This window comes from Drosophila elegans, unplaced genomic scaffold (genome assembly GCF_018152505.1).
Source record: "Drosophila elegans isolate 14027-0461.03 unplaced genomic scaffold, ASM1815250v1 contig_433, whole genome shotgun sequence".
Lineage (NCBI taxonomy): Eukaryota > Metazoa > Arthropoda > Insecta > Diptera > Drosophilidae > Drosophila > Drosophila elegans.
The window spans coordinates 1226665-1250854 of record NW_024545820.1 but is presented as its reverse complement, the minus strand read 5'-3'; the positions used below and the strand labels follow the sequence as shown (position 1 = coordinate 1250854).

The following is a 24190-nucleotide window of genomic DNA, read 5'->3' as shown; positions in this document are numbered from 1 at the left end:
ATAGCGTTTTTTTTTTGTTTTTTAATGTTCACGACCACTCCAACGAAAACAAGTGGCGAAAGCCTTTCATGTTACTCAGAGACATAGTACAAGCCAGTTAATAAGATGTATATGTTTATTGGATCAATTTTTATCGACTCTCACAAAAAATAACCGGAACTATTATTTTGGAAGTTAATAGCAACAAGTAAGGAAGCGAACTTCGACAAGCCGAAGCTTATATTCCCTTGCAGCTATAACAAAGATGAAACATTTTTAAAACATGTAAATTTTGAATTATATGAGTATGATTTTTATATATAATATTTCCGACTTAAATATAATTAAAAGCGTAATTTATTATTTGTAACCATTTATTTGTCCAAAAGAAAAATTTAAAATTAGTTAAATTTTTTTTTTTATATTCAAATTTTTTCCATGGAAGCTTAATGATATAGTCGTCCGATTGTTAATAACATTGAAGCTATAATGATTTTTAGCTAAACTTTTCGATCCTTCCTATGGCACCTATATGATATCGTTCTGCGATTTGAATAAAATTAAAAGCTTAATTCTAACTTATTAAACAATAACTATATCCAAAAGAAACTAAAACAAGAAATTACAAATTAGATAAGCTAACCTTTTTTTTCATTTTTTTTTATATTTTCAATGTTCCCATGGGAGCTTTATTATATAGACGTCTGATTTTATTCAAACTCAACCCATAACTCAGAAACAATAAACAATTACTTTATCTCGAAAAACTATGAAGAAAAATAAAAAAACAGAAAAGTTAAAATTAATTGTTTATTTTGTTCTCGATTGTTTCTATGGGAGCCATGTGATATAGTCGTCCGATCCAGCTCGGAAACTTTTAGGAGAGCTTCATGCTGATAAAAACTGAGAGAAACGGACGGACTGACAGACGGTCAGACAGACAGATCGACTCTCTCAGATTTTGAAACTTAAAAATAACTTTGTAGTTCAAAATTATTTTTTTTTAGTTGTTTAAGATATATTAATGGTTTATATATATATCTAACTATATCTATCTATATATCTATCTATATCTAACAGCACAAAAAATATTTAAAAAAATTTTTTAAAAATATAACTTCACTCTTTTTAAATTCATTTGAACATATTTTTAGGTGTAGTTATTGTTTACTTTTTCAGTATTACGAGCTTAGTTTTAAATCGATAAACAATATCATATAACAGCCGTAGTTTATTTTTATAGGCATAGAAATCACAATGTAGTTGTTTGTAATAAATGCAAAAGCTTAGGCTTGCCGAAGTGCAAGAAGCTAGCAACACAGTTGAGCAATACTTCCGACCCTATAAAGCATATATATTCTTGAACAGCATCACTAGGAGAGTGTACCTAGCCATGTCCGTCTGTCCGTCAGTTAGTATGTCCGTCCGTCCGTTTCTACGCAAGCTTATCTTTCAGTTTTAAAGCTATCTTCATGAAACTTTGCAAAAAATTTTTTGCTTATTGCCGGTAGTATACGTCGAAATGAGTCAGATCGGAATACGGATCACAAAGCTGCCAAAGGAACAATCGGGAAAAATGAAAAAAATTATTATATGCTGTTTTTTCATTTTTTTGTTCAGTTTTTCAATATTTAGTGATAGTTTACCATTTTGAAATTACGGTTATATAAATCCATTCAAAACAACTAGAAAACTAAAAAAAGAAATAAACAAAACAATTGCAGTTTCTCTTATTTCGCTGTCCTTCTGTCCGTCTGAATGAACATCGAGATCTCGGAAACTATAAAAGCTAGAGATTTGGGATTTGAAATGCAGATACTCGTATCCTACGCAGCCTACTACAGCCCACAAATCGCGAAACTCTAAACACGCCTGTCACGTCACTCTAAGACATGTTAAGCCTTTGTTGTTATACTCTGTGTGTGGCCTAGTCATATTTATCGGTAGGCACCACAATTTGCAAAATCGAGCTATTATTTTAGAAGTTATAGGTTTGTTAAGTCCTCTGCCGCCTCTTTGCCGCCCCTCTACCGCTGATCGGCTGCTGCTTCTAGTGTTTATTATGCAGTTCGACAGATGGGGCCACCTAAGCCTTGAATGTTTTTTGAGGGTATATTTACTTTGAAATTTGTTGGCTGAATAATGGGTATCTAATATTCGAAGAACTTGACTATAGTGTTTTTAATTTTTGTCATGTAGAAATGAACGACTTAATTTAGTGCAAAAAAAAAGCACGGCTTGAGTTTCTGTTCATTTTCAATATTTTTTCCAAACACCGTAATTAAAGTTTACTAGATCATTTGATGCGGAATTGAATTCCGCAAATTGGCAATGACATTCTCTGTTGTCTAAGGTATCTGTATCACAAAGTTGTTCGATAGCTTTTATACCACTAACACTCACTGGATAGGGAACCGAACTCAGACCTCGTTAGCAGGTCACTTTAAAATCATCAGCTATCGGTGGATATAGCAGCTAAACGTCAAGAACTTCTCTCAAAAGCCTTGCAATTATGGAGTTTTCATACACTTCTAGTTCTTGAGTTCTTGAAAAATTAGTGCATTGTCTTTTTGAAAGTGATCTGCTTTACTATATAGACTCGAATAAAACAACTAAAATTTTAGGTTGCTGATTCGAAGATGTACGCTATATATATACATTTGCAACATGCTACATGTTTTTGGGCGAGTAATTCTCTTTTAGATATTGTATTGGATTTATTGACCTTCTATTTTTCGTAGTTAGTTATAAATTTCTATAACACATAGTTTTTGATAACTTGTCTATGTAAAAACTGTTTATGTGAAAAAATTTTTTTATTCCTTTTAGGGACGGACATTTCAATAGCTGACGAAAAAAATATGCGCTGTCTTGCTCTTCCATGCTATTAAAAATTATTCACCGTAAATCCGAAATGTTAACATTTGTTCTCATCCTTAAAAAAATTTTATAATTTATAAAAGATACCTTAAAACTGTTTTTATTATTTTGATCATTTATAACTGATTCTTTATATTTATATAGCATCCAAAAGAAGAGCTGGAATTGCATGAATTTTTTGGATTTTCCGTATCTCGAATAAGTGTACAATTTCTTTAATTTAAATTTGACCAATGCAGAAGACTCAATAATAACTTATAACTTATTTATATTTTTTAACCCTTGCAGAGGGTATTATAATTTCAGTCATAAGTTTGCAACGCAGTGGAGGAGGCATCTCCGACCCTATAAAGTATATATATTCTTGATCAGCATCACTAGAAGAGTCGATCTAGTCATGTCCGTCTGTCCGACTGTCCGTCTGTATTAAACTTTCCCAAAAGTTGTCTTCCTATTGCATGTAGCATAAAATTCGACTGAATCATTTAGCAACCATAGAAACAATTAGAAAAATAAATAAAAAAATTTTAACTTTGCAGTTTTTATATTTTTTTTAATTCTTCGACAAATAGTTATGATTTATTTTTTTACAACTACGATTTTAATTTTATTAAAATCGGAGACTATCAAATAAAGCTCTCATGCGAACAACCAAACTGTACGATTTTCGCCAAGAAGAAAATTGTTCGCAGCTGGATTGATATTTATGGGTTAAATAGACAAGGCTCATTTGTGATATCGGCCTACCTAAATTAATACAGGACCACGTATGCCTGCGTCCACATGTGTGTCAATTATGACCCGTCAAAAAAGATAACTCACGATCGGTCACGTTTTCACACCATCTGCATGCAGAATATTTGAGACTATTTTACCAACGATATCGTTATCTAAATTTTATTGTTTGATTAGGATAAACCATGTAACTGAAAATTGAAGTCTAGAATAGACCTATGTTAACACCCCTTTTGACCCAAGAACATGTATATAAACCCCAAGTTATGCTCAATAAAATCAGTACGAAAAGATCTCTTGACGTATTTACCTCTCCGCAGCCCAATTGGTATTGTACTTATTGCGGCGACTATTGCCAGTGGTATTGTACTTGCGGTACGCAAAAAATATATTTCAGCATTCTGAATTCATTTGAATTCGTATATATGGTGACCCCGACGTCAATTCATTGAATGATTTATTGTACAAAGGCCCAACAGTACAAAATACATTGATGTCTATTTTATTACGGTTTAGATTACACAAATATGTGTTTACCGCTGACATTGAGAAAATGTATAGGCAGATTTGGATAAACCCAAATGACCAGCAATATCAGATGATTGTATGGAGAAACGACCCTTCAGAGAAATTGAGATTTTATCGACTGAAGAAGGTCACGTATGGCATTAAATCAGCAGCTTATTTAGCCACAAGATGTTTAGAATACTTGGCAACAAAGCAGTTGAAGCAGTATCACCTGGGATCGTCTGCTCTTAAAAATAATTTGTATGTGGATGACTGCATTACTGGAGCAGATACAATCCAGGAAGCTTTACTCATCCGAACTTAGCTAGACAAAATATTAGTCAGTTCAGGATTTAAATTGAGAAAAAGGGTGCGCAAACAGCAACAAACTTCTACAGGGGTTAAATAGAGATGACATAATCCCCAATGTGCAATTGGAAGATACTACATATGAAGATTGCAGCATCAAAACTCTTGGAATCCTCTGGAATCCCAAGATAGACAAACTTTGTGGCAAAACACAAATTGCTACAACAACCAAAATAACAAGAAGAGGCGTTGTCTCAGAAATATTCAAAATATTTGATCCTCTTGGATTATTCTCTCCAGTCGTCGTTAAAGCAAAGATATTCATGCAGAGTCTTACAAAGGAGAAATTTGATTACAACGAGGAATTGCCTGATCATCTACAAAGGCAATGGATCCAATTCCGTGACAGTTTAGAGGCGTTAATGACATTAAAATTTCACGTCATGTCTTTGAAGAAAAAAAACGATTTCAAAGGAAATCCACACCATTGTTGATGCTTCAGAAAATGAATATGCAGCAGCCGTTTATATTCGAGCAGTTCACAAAGACAAAAGGGTGACTGTACAATGGCTGTGCGCAAAATCCCGTTTGGCTCCAATAAATACAATTACGCTTCCCCGACTGGTATTGAAAGCAGCAGTGCTAGGTGCACAACTAACATACAATGTAAAGGAACAGTTATCAATGCAAGCAATTCCTACATACTACTGGTCAGATTCGGAAATAGTGCTATCATGGATAAATAGCCCCACTACAATAAAGGATAAATTTGTGGCTTCTAGGATTACGACAATTCAAGAAACGTCTCTTCAAAAGGAATGGCACCATATTCCATCAGAACAGAATGCCGCGGATGTAGCTTCAAGAGGAATATGTGGTTCCAAATTTGCCAGTCACAGCCTTTGGTTTTTTGGCCCACTATTTTTATATGGGCCATCTACAAAGTGGCCAGCACCATATAGACGCCAAATTCATCAATAGTAACAGTAAAAGATGATGTGTTATTTTATCGCATAAAGCATAGGAACTCAATTTCTAAACTGCTTAGGATAGTAGCAAATGTTATGCGTGTGAAAAAAAGGCCACGAGTCAAAGGTGCAACAATCCAGTTAGAAGAGATGGAACGAGCCAGAAAAGTATTACTACCCATTATCCAGGAAAGGCATTTCGGTACGGAATATAGGAGCTTGAAGAACTGTCGTGAAGTTGAAAAAGTGAGCAGTTTAAGCACGCTCACACCATTTTTTGACCAAGATGATCTCATCAGAGCTGGAGGTAAATTGGAAGCAGCTGAATTGTCATTTGATGCCAAGCACCCAATATTACTTCCATATGGCGACCAAATCGTAAAATTAATTTTTGAAAAAATGCATAAGGTGTCCAGGCTCTGGTGGCTATTTCACGCCAGAGATATTGAGCTATAAGAGCAAAAACCATCGCCCGAAGTGTTGTTCTCAACTGCGTAAAGTGTACGAGAGTCAAGCCAAAATTATTGGAGCAAATAATGGGAAATTTACCACCATTAAGAGTAACGAAAGCACGACCATTTTTAAACTCTGGCATTGATTATAGTGGACCATTTAAGATTCATTATAAAATTCGTGGTAAGAAACCACACACTGCATATATTGCAATATTTTGCAGCTTTGCGACTAAAGAAGTCCATCTGGAATTAGTAAGTGATCTTACTACAGAGGCATTTTTGGCAGATCTTCGTCGTTTTATAAGTCGACGAGGAAAATGTCAAACTTTGCATTCCGACAATGCGACTAATTTTGTTGGAGCAAGAAATAAGCTTCAAGAGCTGGAAGATGCAATATTTTCCGAAAAGGCAAAACAATGCATTGTGGAAAGCTGTATTGATCAGGGAGTCAATTTTAAGTTTATTCCACCAAGAGCACCGCATTTTGGAGGATTGTGGGAAGCTGCTGTAAAATCAGCTAAGCATTTGCTGTTAAAAAATGTCATCACAGCTAATCTAACTTATGAGGAGTTAGAAACTGTTTTAGTCGAGATTGAAGCAATTTTAAACTCTCGACCTTTGGTTCCCATGTCAACTGATCCAAATGATTTGACAGCAATTACTCCAGGTAATTTTCTTATTGGAGAACCACTCACCGCCCAAGCTGACAGCGAACCTTCACAGACATTGGGACAACGATGGCAAGCTGTATCAAAACTTAAGCACGCCTTTGGAAGCAATGGTCAACTGATTATCTACAACAGCTACAGCAAAACCAAAGTGGAGACGATCATCAGCAAACATTAAGGAAGGAGAGCTGGTGTTAATAAAAGAAGATAGCACACCAGTACTGCAATGGCCAATGGGAAGAATTGTCAAGGTATTCCACGGAAAAGACAATTTCGTCAGAGTAGTGGAAGTCAAAACAGCAAAAGGATTCTTCAAGTGGGACATTCAGCACATAGCTGTATTATTCCGTATGTAAGCATCCACTTTTAGAGAACCCTGAGGACAGAATTGTTGAAGAAAACACACCTGTTCAGACGAACACTGATAAATATTATGTCTAAGATTTAATGAGCTCTGCACATGTCATGTAGAACTGTGTAATTCGATCAAGAGCCACAATTTACGATCTGGGACCCGACAAGGGTTCAGTTTTTCAAATGCACTTGTAATCTGTAACAGCAGGCCACTTGAGTTATCTAATACCGAACTCTCGGTGTGCGGGGGGCAAAATAAATAACTCCCCCGCCCAGACTAAAAGATTAGGTCTCTGCGTAGACCATAGCTAAGATTAGAATAAGATTTTCACATAAGTTTCTTGTCAAGAAGTTTTAAATAAAATGAAACAGTTTCAATACAGAACTCAAACAAAAAGGTTGTATTTATTTACTATCCTTAACATGTTGGTCCTACGAGCAACGCTACAGTTTTCCCCCACCAGTGGTAAGAGACTTAGTGGAAAGCCAGCACCTTAATTGATTAATTATAACAGAGTATAAATTTAAAAGCAAAAGGACAAATAAGAGTCCTTATTGTTTAAAGCAATTTTCAAAAATAATAAAAAAATAATAAACATTTTTTTGTGAAATTGTGGTCGAGAAATCGACAAGTTAAAATAAAAAAAAAAAAATATAATAAATTGTCATCGAACAATTTGATTTTGAGGCGTATTCGTGGCCCTGAAACAACGAATGAAAAAAAAAAGTGATTAATTAAAATCAGGCCACACATCGAAAAAGTGAAAAAAAAGTATATATATATGTCGGAACATCGAGTTCCTCGATGATTTCTAGGGCGTTGCGAGCCGTGCGCTTTCTTGGCTGTGACATTTCGTGACCTTTTAGTACCGTACCTCGATCGAGACTGCCCGATCTATCAATCAGAGCTCCCTTTTATACAGCCCAAATTGGTCAACATCCCCTTGTTCACATACTTTACCAAATACCATATGGCCGTCTCTTTTACTCGCACCATGTCACAGCGAGACTGCACATAACGGACCTCCGTTAGGCTCAACGCAACACTAACACACAGAAACTCGTATAAAGAAAGGAATGCGAAGGGAGGAACAAAAAGCAACGAGTGGCATTCATAACATAAGCTTTAATTCTAAGTAAAAATGTAATTCCAAGTAATACAGCATTTCATGTTAATTCTTATTTTAAGAGCGTAATACCACGAAAACAAAACTAAAGATCCGACACGGCCATCCTGATATCCACACGTCCTCGTGTGTTACAAATTTTAATGAAAATACTAAGAGTAATTAGAAGGTATCGTTCAATCTGAAACGATCATAAAAAAAATAATAAAACGTATTAATACGTCGCTCGTTGTTACTTTTTTCAATAGTTACTAGTTAATTAGATTATTCGTTTGCGAAGAGCCTTTACTAGAAATCGATTCCCAAAGATTTGAATACCATCTATCACAAACACACCAATCAGGTTTCCACCACTAATTAGGCGCCTCACCATAGCCAGGTGAATACATGATCATGTATGCACCTACAGCAACCTAGTGGCTAGAGTTGATCTAGGTGTATGATTGTACAGAATCTCGCATTGAAGTCCATCAATGCCACATCTTAGTTAGAATCCTCTAACTGACTCGCGACGTCGCCTTCCACGTCGCTTGCTTCATTGGAATCCACCAATAAGCTATCATCATTTTCTATTCTCTCATTACATACATCTAACTCTCTGGGAATCTCTTCAATAGGCATTTTTCTTAAAGCTTCGTGCGCGTATTTATACGTTCGTTTATTAGTTAGTGATTTTAGAACATAGCGGTCGCCTTCAAGTAACTCTGTCACTAAGAATGGGCCTTTAAACTTATTATCTAATTTGGTCTGATGCCTCTCTTCGTTTTTAAGCAAAACATAATCACCAACTTTAAAACTTTTAACTTTACATTTGTTTTTATCAAATCTTTTCTTTTCATATTTAGCATTATTTTTCATATTTTCTTTGGCTTTATTTCTTACAGTGCTTAAATCTACTTTGTTATTTCCTTCACAGAGGGGTAACATATTAAAAGGTCTCGCTTCTTTTCCAATTAATAGTTCTAGAGGACTTGCTTTCGTAATTCGATTTACAGTACAGTTTATGGCCAATTGTATCTCGCCTAAAGCGTCCTGCCAAGTACGCTGACTACTTTCTACGGCAGTCAGCATACCCTTCAGGGTGCTCATTACTCGTTCTACTTGGCCGTTTGCACGGCTGGCTCCCGTTGCAATTAAATGTAATTGTATTTTTTGCATGTTACAAAAGTCTCCAAAGACTGCTCCGGTAAAACTCCTTCCCTGATCTGCTATGATTCTTGTTGGTATGCCAAACATAGATATGGACGATTTCACTGCTTCAACACAACTTTCACTGGTAATATTTATGGTATGGTGCAAATAAACAAATTTAGTAAAGGCATCAACCTGGACTATAATATACTCCTTTTGATCCCTTTTGCCACTTAATTTTCCTGTTATATCTATGTGAACAGTGTGCCATGGAATATCTACTTTCGGTATAGGGTGGAGTTCAATTGGTAATTTACCCGAGGGTGGTTTTGTTAATTTACAGGTGATACAATTACTTACAAATTTTCGGACATATTTAGACATATTGTCGAACCAGTAGAACTCATACATCTTGTCCAATGTCTTTTCCCACCCTAGATGAACTATTGCCTCATGGACGTGGTTTACTACCGACCACCTAAATGATCTGGGCACTACTGGAAGGCTGCGCGTCCTACCATTTCTTTGAATTATACGGAAAAGTATTTTAGAACGCAATTCATATGTTTTGGCCAAATCTTCTCCCAGTTCTTCATTTTGAATTCTTGAAATAATGGATAAAGTTTCTTCATCTCGTTGCTGCTCAGCCAGCAACCAATTGTCCGATATTTCGGCCAACGAAACACATTTGTTTTCAGGACTGGGATACAATTTAGTAATTACCTTCGATGGCATCGGGTTGCGTGATAAAAAATCTACGTGGGCCATTTTTGCACCAGGTACATATTTTATATCGAAATCAAACATTTGCATATAGGCCCACCAACGTTGTACTCTTGGTGTAAGGCTTATTTTATTTCGCGTAGCTTGCAGAGAATTACAATCCGTAAATACAACAAAATGACGGCCGTGTAAATAGTGTCGGAAATGTTTCATAGCGTTAAACACGGCTAGTGTTTCTAACTCGTAAGAGTGGTAACGTGATTCAGTTGCAGATGTTTGTTTACTGAAATATTCAATGACCCTAGGTTTATTGTCGATTTTATGAAGTAGTATTGCACCGTAGCCATCCATGCTCGCGTCAGTGTGCAATTCGAGGGGATATTTCGGGTCAAAAATGAAAAGCACCGGCTTATCAGTTAAAATTTTGATAATTTTTTTTCGCACTTCCTCATGGTCGCTTTTCCACTCGAATACTTTATTTTTACAGGTAACGGCGTACAATGGCTTCATTATTTCAGAAAATTTTGGGACGAACTGTCGAAAGTAGGACGCCAAACCGATAAACTGCCTTACTTGTGTAACTGACTGTGGAGGGGGTAGATTGACCAAAGCATGCACCTTTCGTGGATTGGGTCTAACTTCGCCATCTTTGATTTGAAAACCTAAATAATCCACGCTTGTTTTTAAAAAGGAACATTTCGCGATATTAAATGAAAAACCAGCTTGAGATAATAAGCTTAGAACTGTTCTTAATCTTTCAAATGCTTCTTCTTCTGTACCAGAGGTTATTAAGATATCATCCATATAAACTACGACATATGAATATGCCAGCTCACCTAACGCCTTAATTACCGCCCTTTGAAACACAGGTGCCGCATTCTTAAGTCCGAAAGGCATTGTTAAGAACTCAAATTGACCCTCTGGTGTAACGAATGCTGTACGTTCAACTGAGTTTGGATGAATCGGGATCTGGTGATAACCGCTTGCCATATCCAAACACGTAAAATACTTTACCCCACCTAATCTAGCGATCTGATCATTAATAAGAGGCAAGGGAAACTTTTCTGCCACCGTGTTCGAATTCAACTCGCGGTAGTCTACACAGAGTCGGTCAGATCCGTCTTTCTTTTTTACCAGAAGCATCGGACTAGCAAATGGAGAAGAGCTAGGACGGATGATATTAGCTTGTAGTAATTCATTTATTCTTTTTCTCACTACTTCTTTTTCCTCGATACTGAGTCTGTATGGCCGCCTTTGGACGGTCTTATTTGGATTAATTAATCGAATATGAAACTCTGTGGTTGTCACTCGACTTTTAGGGAATCCATCTATAAATGCGTCCGAGAATTCATTCAAAATGCACAACAAGCTTGACTTATTTACACCATCCAAACCGGTATCGATATTTGAAAAATTAAAACTATTAATCAAAGCAGAACAGGTATTTACAGATACAGTTTTAAACAGTTTAAATTTATCGATCGTTATTGATACGCCAAAGCCCTGACTTAGAATTTCGCGGCCAATTATTATACTATAATTAATATAACTATCTTGAACAACATACCGAATAACTTCAAGCGTGTACTCGCTAATCATGACATTAGATAATATTTGTAACGTACTAGTTACCGTATTATTTCCTATCCCTCTTAAGCTAACAACATTATTGGTTCGTGTGCCGGACAGCTGTTGGGATACCGATTCTTTTACGAGGGAGCACTCTGCTCCAGAATCAAAGCAAAATGGATACGACTCACCGGATGATGTCAAAGTGCTTATTGGTCCTGATACGTTACACAAGTTAATACGCTTTTCTTCTGATTTGCCCTGTATTTGTGATGATAGACGTCCTGGGCAAGCCGATGCAATATGTCCCGGATTGCCACACCGGTAGCACGTAATGGTTCCCCTGTTAGCGTCGATCGGTCGGCTGGAAATTTTATGGGCTCCGTGTTGGTTTTTTGAGCTGTTTTTCCTCGCGTGGCAGTCGACGATCTTATGACCGATTTTCCCGCAGAAGTGACATTTAGGTGGTGTTGTCAGGCGCGGCTTTTTGGCCACAGGATTCTCCGAAGCAATATAGTTTCCCTTATTGACGAATGCGAATGCCTTCAACTCGTTCTGCAACTCTGCTCGTGTTTTAATGTCGGTCGTAAAGACTGTACGTTGCAATCTAGAGTCTATTTGGGCGGTATGCGCTAGAACAACTGACAAGGCTATTTGTTCTGTCGTCATTGATTTCCACTTGGCCATCAGAGTGGTTAATTGACGGCTTCCATAAAGGGACAAACATTCGCCGTCTTTTGGGCGACCGTTAAAAACGTTGAACACTGTAGCCGCTGTAGTTTCGTTGCCTTCAAATTGTTGCAGAAAGAGTTCTTTGAACTGGTTCCAGGTCATTCCAGAATAACTAATTTGGGATAGCCAATTGGAAGCGCTACCCTCTAGGGATTTACTCAGTGCTATGATCAGTGCGCTTCCATACATAGGTTTTTCTGACACTATCAGGTCCACTGTAGAGCACCAAGACGCTGCACTTGCCCCTGCGGTATCGGGGTTGAATTTTGGTAATGTCACTGGATTGTTTTCACTTCTTTGTGGCTCTGCACTTTTCACTGCTTTTATCACTTCCATCATGCTTCGGTGCTGCATTTCTAGAAGTGCACAAACGCGATCATCGGACTCAACTTGGGGTGTAGGCGATCCCACTTCTGATGTCGGAACATCGAGTTCCTCGATGATTTCTAGGGCGTTGCGAGCCGTGCGCTTTCTCGGCTGTGACATTTCGTGACCTTTTAGTACCGTACCTCGATCGAGACTGCCCGATCTATCAATCAGAGCTCCCTTTTATACAGCCCAAATTGGTCAACATCCCCTTGTTCACATACTTTACCAAATACCATATGGCCGTCTCTTTTACTCGCACCATGTCACAGCGAGACTGCACATAACGGACCTCCGTTAGGCTCAACGCAACACTAACACACAGAAACTCGTATAAAGAAAGGAATGCGAAGGGAGGAACAAAAAGCAACGAGTGGCATTCATAACATAAGCTTTAATTCTAAGTAAAAATGTAATTCCAAGTAATACAGCATTTCATGTTAATTCTTATTTTAAGAGCGTAATACCACGAAAACAAAACTAAAGATCCGACATATACATATATATTTAAACTATCAGTGACAAAAAACAAATATTAAAAAGAAACACCCAATATTAACTGTTCAAAAATAAATAAAAAAAAACTTAAATCATCTTTAAAAACAACAACGAAGACCCTCAAAGAGACGACAACTGAAGGAAGGCTAGCAGGATCAACAACAGGAGCGGCAACAGAGACAAGGACAACGGCAGCAGCAGCAACAACGACCATCAGCAACAACAGCCGCAACAACAAGCGCATCAGCAACAACATCATCAGCTAAAACAACTACAACGGCGACAACGGCAGTGACGACAACAAATACACCAGCTAAGTTAATCTTAAAATTTATTTTTATAAGTTACGAACATTTTAATATTAAGAAAAGATAAATCCGTTTAGACGCTCTCGAGTTTTAACGAACAGCAATTTATTTTTATATATATACATATACAAAACTAAAGTCAAAACCATGTTGTCCGCTGAAACTATTGCCTTAATAAAAAGGCAAGTAGAAATTACAAAACTAATTCATACCCTTAAAGAGCTACCTAGTATATCATTTGAATATTTGAAACAGTATGAGGAATTAAGGTCCGAATGTGTTCAAAATCATTCGGTTTTGGTTCAAATTGGAGTAGTCGATCATGACTACTTCAAGAAGAATCATTATGAGAAAATGATGATAGATCTCTCAAATATAAAAGGTAGGATAAATAGGGTTTTAAACAAAGCTGACGAAGTTGACTTAGAGGCCAGTAGTTCTAAAGTTGTCAATAAATTAGATAGGGCAATAGTACAGGTACGGGAATACTTAAAAGAAACTTTTGAAGACATTAAGCTGATAATGTTTCAACTTTTGAGATTAGAGTCCAGAAATTAGAATTTTATTGGACAAAAATAGTAGGTCTTAAACAAGTCGACCAAGTAGATGTCACTGATAGGGGTTATGACGAGGATTTGAACGAGTTAGAGTTCGACATCTCGTCAATAACCAACACAATGAAAAAAAAAAATCGAACAAATTGTGCCCGGAAAGGTTAACGTTGGAAATCATAAAATTGATGATTTGCCAACGTTACCTAAAATTCAGGTACCCACGTTCTATGGAGATTCCAAAGACTGGGACCTGTTTTATGAGTTGTTTAATGAACTCATTCATTTAAGAGAGGATCTAAGTCCTTCTTTTAAGTTCAGTTACCTTAAGATCTCACTTAAGGGAGAAGCCAGAAATGTGGTTTCTCACTTATTGTTGGGATCTGGGGAGAATTATGAGGCCGCTTGGGAGTTATTAACCAAGCGGTACGAAAATAAAAGGAACATTTTTCCGATCAATTAAACCGCTTTCTGCATCCTCAAATCGTAAATGTTGATTCAGTTAGGCAACTAAAAATATTTATTGACACGATTAACGAGTCAATACATATGATAAAATTGAAGGCACAACTTTCTGATGAAGTGGATATTATGTTTGCACATATAATAATTAGGAAGTTTAACAAAGAAGCTCTTCAAATATATGAGAGCCATGTTAAAAAAAACTAAAGAGATTCAAGCGTTATCGGACGTCATTGAATTTTTAGAGCAACGGCTAAGTTCGATAAGCTCAGTTCAGGATGAAAAGCCTGTAAAAAAAAATATATAGTAGCAATATAAGAGAATTAGCTACTAATAATTGTCCCATATGTAAAATTTCGGGACATTTTATATTCCAGTGTCAGATATTTAAGGTTTTAAATCCATCAGAAAGGATGGAAAAAGTAAAAAATGCTCATTTGTGTTTCAAATGTCTGAAACACTCATTTAATAAAAAATTTCAAAGCGACATTTCATGTTCTATTTGCAAGAAAAATCACCACAGCATGCTACATATAAATTATAACGTTAACCAAAAATTAGAAAAGGTTAACACTTGCAGGACATCCGAACAGGCGTTGCTTGCTACAGCACGCGTTCAAATAAAATCCTCGAATGGAGGGTTTGAAAATTTCAGAGCTTTGATTGACAGTGGTTCTCAAAGCACCATAATTTCTGAAGAATCTGTGCAGATTCTAAAATTACAAAAAATTCGATCTCAAACAGAGATCAGTGGAGTATTCTCCACAGGAAAGTGCATCTCGAAGCACAAAATTCATCTTTCAATTAAATGTAATGCTTCCCAAAAAATTTTAAAAGTTGAAGCATTAGTACTCCCAAAACTTATGAGGGCTCTCCCAGCCCACAAAGTTAATGTTGACAAAACAAAATGGGAAAAATATAATATGGCCAACCCCGACTTTAATAAGCCGGGGCGTGTAGATCTAATTATTGGAGCAGATCTATATACTGACATTCTACAGAGTGGAGTGGTCAAAATAAATGGCCTCCTCGGCCAAAAAACCGATTTCGGGTGGATTATCTCTGGATGTAAAAAATCAAAGGGACAGAAGACAATTGTAGCAACCACCATAGAATTAAAAGATATGGATCGGTATTGGGAAGTAGAGGATGAAAATAAAAATGATATCGAATCTGAAATATGTGAAAATAGTTTCACAAAAACTATAAAGATAGATTCAGATGGGCGTTACATTGTGTCAATTCCATTTAAAGATGATGTCACCTTAGGGGATTCAAAGAAACAAGCGATCGCTCGTTTTATGAATCTGGAGAAAAAATTAAAAAGAAACGAGAAACTAAGGGCAGACTACACTAATTTTATTAAAGAATATATGAATTTAGGACATATGGTCGAAGTGCAGAATGAAGGCAAGTATTTCTTACCGCACCAAGCCGTGATCAGAGATTCGAGCTTGACGACCAAATTAAGAGTAGTTTTTGACGCTTCAGCAAAAACTACTAATAACAAAAGTTTGAACGATATAATGTGGGTTGGTCCACGAGTTCAAAAGGATATTTTTGACATTATCGTTAAATGGAGAAAATGGGAATATGTGGTATCCGCGGATGTTGAAAAAATGTATCGTCAAATAAAGATTGATGATGAGGATCAGCAATACCAGTACATTTTATGGAGAAACTCTCCAGATGAAAAAATAAAAAATTATAAATTGACAACAGTCACATATGGTACTACATCCGCACCATATTTAGCTACCAGAGTTCTGGTAGATATTGCTGATAAATGTAAAAATAAATATTTGAGTGAAATAATTAGGAATGATTGCTATATGGATGACCTAATGGCTGGGGCTGATTCTGTGGAAGATGCCAACAATTTAATTAAACTAATCTCCAAGGAACTACAAAAGGTAGGGTTTAACTTAAGGAAATAGGTTTCCAACAATTTTAAAGTAACTCAAACTGTTGAGAACACAGGAGATAACAAAGTGCTTGCTATTACGGAAAATGAAAGCGTTAAAACTCTTGGGCTTCAATGGGAACCCCAAAAAGATTTATTTAAATTTAAAGTAAATTGCGGGGAATCCAAAAAAACTAACAAAAGGGTAGTGTTATCGACATTATCAAAAATTTATGATCCCCTAGGATGGCTGGCTCCTGTCACTGTTTTAGGAAAGCTTTTTATTCAAAAATTATGGATAAATAAAAGTGAGTGGGATCAGGAGTTATCCAAGGAAGACAAAGATTATTGGGAAAATTATAAAGAAAGTTTATTATCTTTAGAAAAGATTCGAATCCCAAGATGGATTAGTTCCAAGAATTGTTTGGGGATACAACTTCATGGATTTGCGGACGCTTCCGAAAAGGCATATGCAGCCGTAGTATATGCTAAGGTAGGAAATTCTGTGAATATAATAGCCAGCAAAAGTAGCGTCAATCCAATTAAAAATAGAAAAACTATTCCCAAACTAGAGTTATGTGCAGCTCATTTACTTAGTGGATTGATCAAAAGAATTAATGAATCCATTGATAATACAGTGGAAATCTACGCTTGGAGTGATTCCACTATCACTTTAGCATGGATAAACAATGGAGATAGCAAAGTCAAGTTTATTAGACGAAGAACAGGTGACATTCGTAAACTAAAGAATACCAAATGGAATCATGAGAAGTCTGAAGAAAATCCTGCAGACTTAGCATCAAGGGGAATTAGTTCTAGCCAATTGGTTAACTGTGATCTTTGGTGGAAAGGTCCGAAGTGGTTATCTGAGCCACAGGAGCAATGGCCTCACCAGGAATCCACAGGAGAAATTGTCTTGATAAATTCAATTTTAAACAATAAAACCGATAATCCTATTTATAATTTACTGGAGAGGTTTTCCAGTATTGAAAAGATTATGCGAGTAATAGTATACATAAATAGATTCATTCAAATCAAGATAAAAAAGGAATCCTATCCTTCCTTCCTATCTGTAAAAGAGTTAAAACTAGCTGAAAAGATTGTTATAAGAAAGCAACAAGAATATCAATTCAGCCAAGAAATAAAATGCTTAAAAACAAATAAGGAAATTAAGACAAATAATAGGATATTGTCGTTAAATCCGTTTTTAGATAATGATGGTATTCTGCGAGTGGGAGGAAGACTAGAAAACTCCGGTGCAGAATTTAAAGTTAAGCACCCAATAATCTTGGACAAATGCCATTTAACTAACTTGTTGATAAAAAATGCTCATAATGAAACTTTGCATGGAGGAATAAACCTAATGCGAAATTATATCCAAAGAAAGTATTGGATTTTGGGTTAAAAAATTCATTAAAAAAGTATTTAAAAGAATGTGTCAAGTGTGCGAGATACAAACAAAATACAGCTCAACAAATAATGGGCAACCTGCCTAGATACAGAGTTATGATGTCGTACCCATTTTTTAATACTGGAATAGATTACGCAGGTCCTTATTTCGTTAAATATTCCAAGAATCGTGGACTAAAGACGTACAAGGGATACATTGCCGTATTTGTTTGTATGGCCACCAAAGCCATACATCTAGAAATGGTAAGTGACTTAACCTCGGAAGCATTTCTAGCAGCACTTAGAAGATTTATTGCTAGAAGAGGTAAATGTGCTAATATTTATTCGGATAACGGAACTAATTTCGTAGGAGCCTCAAGAAAATTAGATCAAGATTTAGTTAAAGCAATCAAGGAAAATACAATGATTGCCGCGCAGCTCGAAAAAGATAGAATTGATTGGCATTTTATCCCCCCGGCAGGACCTCACTTCGGAGGTATTTGGGAAGTTGGAGTTAAAACCATTAAATACCATCTGAAACGGGTAATCGGGGAAAATAGACTGACATACGAAGAAATGTCAACACTTTTATGTCAGAAAGAAGCATGCTTAAATTTAAGACTATTGTATACCCATGAAAATGAAATTGATCAAAATGAAGTCCTAACACCAGGACATTTCTTGATTGGTAGACCACCGCTAGAAAAAGTTGAACCAATTGAAAATGAGAGAATTGGGAATTTAGACAGGTGGAAACTAATCCAGAAAATTAAAAGAGAGACGACAGGATACAAATGGAGGACAAAATGAATAACTTATTAAGCAATCAACATAATCTTAATGAGTTAAGTAGGAAACAAACTTCCTTAGTTGATTCTATGACTAATATTTTGAAAAGGACTACTGAATAAGTTAATTTAAACTTTAAAGGAATGAATAAAAGAATTGAGAACTTGATACCGCCGGGTATTGCAGAAATCTTATTATGTGTACAAGGAGTCCATCAACTTCTTCATGATAACAAAACAATTAGGTAACATTATAGATGAATGCGAAAAGATTCAATCCGGAGTCATAAGCCTGTTAATTGACATCAATCATGGTCGACTTAATACCAATATATTGAAACCTAGTCAGTTGAAAAGTGAGATTTCCCAAATAAAAGACAGTTCGTCAGAGAATTTAATTCTGCCAGGAAAAAGAACAGGTACAGAATTAAAAGAGGTTTATACTTTACCCACGGCTAGGGGGTTATTTTTAGATAAAAAGTTAATTATCAATGCAAAAATACCTTTGTTTGGAAGACATGCTTCGGTGCTTTATAAAATTATCCCAGTACCAGTTAGGCTAGATGAACGTATGATTACAGTACATGTCGATTCTCAGTACTTAGTTTACAATTTTGAAATAGATGCTTCTCACCTCATTTCAGAACCAACCATTAATAAGTGTCAAAGATTAGATTAATAAAAGGGTTTGTGAAGGAAGTTGGCCTTGGAGTAGTGCTAACGATAATAGTTGTGAGCTTAAGCCTCTCAAACCAAATAAGCAATCAGATTGCAAATATAAATCAGTGATTGAGAGTAAATCATATTGGGTCGAGTTAGAAAGGAAGAGCAGTTGGCTTTTTAAGGTTCAGAACCATTCTAAGGCTAGAATTCAGTGCAGCAACTCGAAAATAGAAATAGTGGATTTACCTGAGCAAGGAATATTAACGCTAAGGTCAGATTGTACTGCTCGAACTGATGACAAAATATTAGTTGCCCAACACAGTATTCAGCTAGAAGATCAGGGAACATTTTCTGTGTCTTATATTGGAGAGGTTAATGATGTACCGAAGATAGTTTGGAACCAGCTCGATTTGCCCTTAATAAATCATACTGATAAAATCAATCGATTAACACAAGAAATACAATATTTAAAGACTCACAAGTTAGAATTAAAAGAATTAGACTTCCATCATGTAACTGGACATGCTTCTTTAATTTTGGCAATTATTATAATACTTGTATTAACTGTATATTTTATAAGAAAAATAAATGTACGAAGGCAATTACAAGCCATTGCCATACCAAACGGTATAATTAATATTTAATCAATTTATGTTATAAATAAATTATGTTAAAGAATGTTTTGATTAAAAATAAATAAATTAAAAATTTTGTAATCCTAAACATAAGTCATTTCAAGCCGTGCAAGGTGTTAAATTTATAATGCAAAATAAAATATATCGAATAAATACAGTCCACTAATTTTATATTGCAATTGAAGCAATTATGTAATTACAACACATACACCACAGTTTGCCGGCCCTTGCCAGAATGTTCAGACGAACACTGATAAATATTATGTCTAAGATTTAATGAGCTCTGCACATGTCATGTAGAACTGTGTAATTCCATCAAGAGCCATAATTTACGATCTGGGACCCGACAAGGGTTCAGTTTTTCAAATGCACTTGTAATCTGTAACAGCAGGCCACTTGAGCTATCTAATACCGAGAGTTCTTGTGCGGGGGGCAAAATAAATAACTCCCCGCCCAGACTAAAATATTAGGTCTCTGCGTAGACCATAGCTAAGATTAGAATAAGATTTTCACATAAGTTTCTTGTCAAGAAGTTTTAAATAAAATGAAACAGTTTCAATACAGAACTCAAACAAAAACTTCGTATTTATTTACTATTCTTAACAACACCAAAAAGGAAAAAATCTTCAGGTCTGTCGTCAATGGCAATGACATTGATAGTAATGCTTCTTTTGTTACCATTAACTATTGCACAATAAATCAATGTAACAAAATTTGTTTCAAGGCCAGGAATCTTTTTTGAAAAGGTTGGAAATGGTCAATTTGCCACAACGGATTGGTCTATAATTGTTTATTACAATTTAAGGCCGTATTGAATGACATAAACCCATTTTCAATGGGAGTTAGCAAAATTGGTCATTTATGTACACAATTTCCACAACAAGAAGCATGTACAAGTCTGTATCATCACATCAAAAATTTGGAGGAAGATCTGCAGGCTGAAAATATCCTACTAGCAAAATCACGTAGACAAAGAGCACCACTGGATATCGTTGGAAATATAGCAAGTAGTCTGTTTGGCGTATTAGACTCAACATATGCTAACGAAATGGCCAAGACAATAACAAAGGTTAAAGGCAACGATTGAATTTATTAAAAAATTAGACATCATTGATTGATTCAACAATTAATGTCATAAAAAGAGATGAGATTTCCAACTCAAATCGATTAAAATTGATTGAAAACTATATCTCCGACACAGAAAGTACCAAGAGTGTATTTTAAAAACTTTCATGGTTTATAACACTGTCAACTCAACTTTCTATTCTGGCATCAAATCTTCAACGGGTACAAGCAGAAATAATAAATGTATTAACAAATATTCGTCATAATACAATTAGCCCAATGCTAATATCACCACGACAACTAAAGGAGCAAATGGAACAAATACATAGTCACTTGAGACCTGGACAAATGCTCCCAGTTCACCCAGATAACATTCTTATGGCATACCAGCTAATGAAGGGTGAAGGAACTATTGTGAAGGATCATGTCATTATTAAAGTAAATTTTCCTTTAATATCCTCGCAAGTTCTGGACATCTACAAATTGACTCCAATTCCATTTCTGGGTAAAGATGAAATTCATTCGATTGAAATAAAATCACCGTTTCTTGTAATCAACAGTCATCGTGATGAATTTGTTGAAATGTCAGAAGCAGACTTAACGTTATGTCAAGAAAGAGCTAAAAGCGATTTTGTTTGTTTCAACAAGCAAACAATGTTTTCATCAGAAATTAGTTGTGAGATGAAATTATTTCATTATAAAACGGATTCCTCCTGTAAAATAGTAAGTACTAGAAAATCCTTTCTTTGGTCTGGAATGTATGCCAAGAATCAATGGATATTTGCATCAAACGAATCTTTAAAGCTTTCTGCTGTTTGCTTCGATGGGACATCTAACATAGAACTACAAGGCTCCGGCTATTTGACTGCAAGTCCTGGGTGCACAATTCGAAATACATTGATGACGATAACGACTCAAGAGTCAACAGAAACTACACTACAGGCTTCATATGCTCGATTTGGAGATAGCGATTTAACTGAAAGTTTGCCGTCAAATTCAAATATGACGGTTGTAATTGACACTCAGAAACTACATTTCAATGAGCTTCTTCAAAGAAAAATGGAACTGTTTCCACAAAAAAACTTTAAGCTACCACACAATTTATCTAATATTGAGCATCATCAAATCGATTTTTGTAATGATCATCACCCTTATTCATCTATTCAAAAGATGGCGTAAATCTACGTCTCCTCTACCACTTCAACAAGGACCTAGTATACCTACGAGTGCGACCACATTTACAACTCAGCCGTTTACCATCAACATTAATGACGGCCGGGAGAATGTACGATTTTCGCCAAAAAGAAAATTGTTCGCAGCTGGATTGATATTTATGGGTTAAATAGACAAGGGTCATTTGTGATATCGGCCTACCTAAATCAAAACAGGACCACGTATGCCTGCGTGCACATGTGTGTCAATTCTGACCCATCATAAAAGATAACCCACGATCGGTCACGTTTTCAGACCATCTGCATGCAGAATATTTGAGACTATTTTACCTACGATATCGTTATCTAAATTGTATAGTTTGATTAGGATAAGCCATGTAACTGACAATTGTAATCTAAAATAGACCTATGTAAACACCCCATTTGACTCAAGAACATGTATATAAACCCCAAGTTATGCTCAATAAAATCAGTACGAAAAGATCTCTTGACGTATTCACTTCTCCGCAGCCCAATTGGTATTGTACTTATTGCGGCGACTATTGCCACTGGTATTGTACTTGCGGCACGCAAAAAATATATTTCAGCATTCTGAATTCATTTGAATTCGTATATATGGTGACCCCGACGTCAATTCATTGAATGATTTATTGCACAAAGGCCCAACAGTACAAAATACATTGATGTATATTTTATTACGGTTTAGATTACACAAATATGTGTTTACCGCTGATATTGAGAAAATGTATAGGCAGATTTGGATAAACCCAAATGACAAGCAATATCAGATGATTGTATGGAGAAACGACCCTTCAGAGAAATTGAGATTTTATCGACTGAAGAAGGTCACGTATGGCATTAAATCAGCAGCTTGTTTAGCCACAAGATGTTTAGAATACTTGGCAACAAAGCAGTTGAAGCAGTATCACCTGGGATCGTCTGCTCTTAAAAATAATTTGTATGTGGATGACTGCATTATTGGAGCAGATACAATCCAGGAAGCTTTACTCATCCGAGTAAATCTCAGGATTTAAATTGAGAAAATGGTGCGCAAACAGCAACCAACTTCTACAGGGGTTAAATAAAGATGACATAATTACCAATGTGCAATTGGAAGATACTACATATGAAGATTGCAGCATCAAAACTCTTGGAATCCTCTGGAATCCCAAGATAGACAAACTTTGTGGCAAAACACAAATTGCTACAACAACCAAAATAACAAGAAGAGGCGTTGTCTCAGAAATATTCAAAATATTTGATCCTCTTGGATTATTCTCTCCAGTCGTCGTTAAAGCAAAGATATTCATGCAGAGTCTTACAAAGGAGAAATTTGATTACAACGAGGAATTGCCTGATCATCTACAAAGGCAATGGATCCAATTCCGTGACAGTTTAGAGGCGTTAATGACATTAAAATTACACGTCATGTCTTTGAAGAAAAAAAACGATTTCAAAGGAGATCCACACCATTGTTGATGCTTCAGAAAATGAATATGCAGCAGCCGTTTATATTCGAGCAGTTCACAAAGACAAAAGGGTGACTGTACAATTGCTGTGCGCAAAAACGCGTTTGGCTCCAATAAATACAATTACGCTTCCCCGACTGGAATTGAAAGCAGCAGTGCTAGGTGCACAACTAACATACAATGTAAAGGAACAGTTATCAATGCAAGCAATTCCTACATACTACTGGTCAGATTCGGAAATAGTGCTATCATGGATAAATAGCCCCACTACAATAAAGGATAAATTTGTGGCTTCTAGGATTACGACAATTCAAGAAACGTCTCTTCAAAAGGAATGGCACCATATTCCATCAGAACAGAATGCCGCGGATGTAGCTTCAAGAGGAATATGTGGTTCCAAATTTGCCAGTCACAGCCTTTGGTTTTTTGGCCCACTATTTTTATATGGGCCATCTACAAAGTGGCCAGCACCATTCATTGCTGCAAAATCAGAGCGTATCATATAGACCCCAAATTCATCAATAGTAACAGTGAAAGATGATGTGTTATTTTATCGCATAAGCCATAGGAACTCAAGTTCTAAACTGCTTGGGATAATAGCAAATGTTATGCGTGTGAAAAAAAAGGCCACGAGTCAAAGGTGCAACAATCCAGTTAGAAGAGATGGAACGAGCCGGAAAAGTAATACTACCTATTATCCAGGAAAGGCATTTCGGTACGGAATATAGGAGCTTGAAGAACTGTCGTGAAGTTGAAAAAGGCAGCAGTTTAAGCACGCTCACAC

The 24190-nt window shown here is 36.0% G+C and overlaps 1 protein-coding gene across 1 annotated transcript; it reads left to right on the top strand.

The window, feature by feature from the left end:
• The first annotated feature begins 5528 nt into the window (after positions 1-5528).
• On the top strand, positions 5529-21366 carry LOC121467513. Its single transcript, XM_041708932.1, has 5 exons — positions 5529-5685; positions 19088-19113; positions 20805-20831; positions 21072-21314; positions 21355-21366. Exons 1-5 carry the CDS (start codon positions 5529-5531, stop codon positions 21364-21366), a joined length of 465 nt encoding a protein of 154 aa, XP_041564866.1.
• Positions 21367-24190: the final 2824 nt, after the last annotated feature.

Excerpts from the sequence above, each read along its gene's own strand:
- LOC121467513 (XM_041708932.1), top strand. The coding sequence starts at position 5,529 with ATGGAACGAGCCAGAAAAGTATTACTACCCATTATCCAGGAAAGGCAT. Across the intron at positions 19,114-20,804 it reads TGAAGGAAGTTGGCCTTGGA|ACATCATTGATTGATTCAAC; the intron begins GTAGTGCTAACG and ends TTAAAAAATTAG. Across the intron at positions 20,832-21,071 it reads TGATTGATTCAACAATTAAT|GAGCAAATGGAACAAATACA; the intron begins GTCATAAAAAGA and ends CGACAACTAAAG.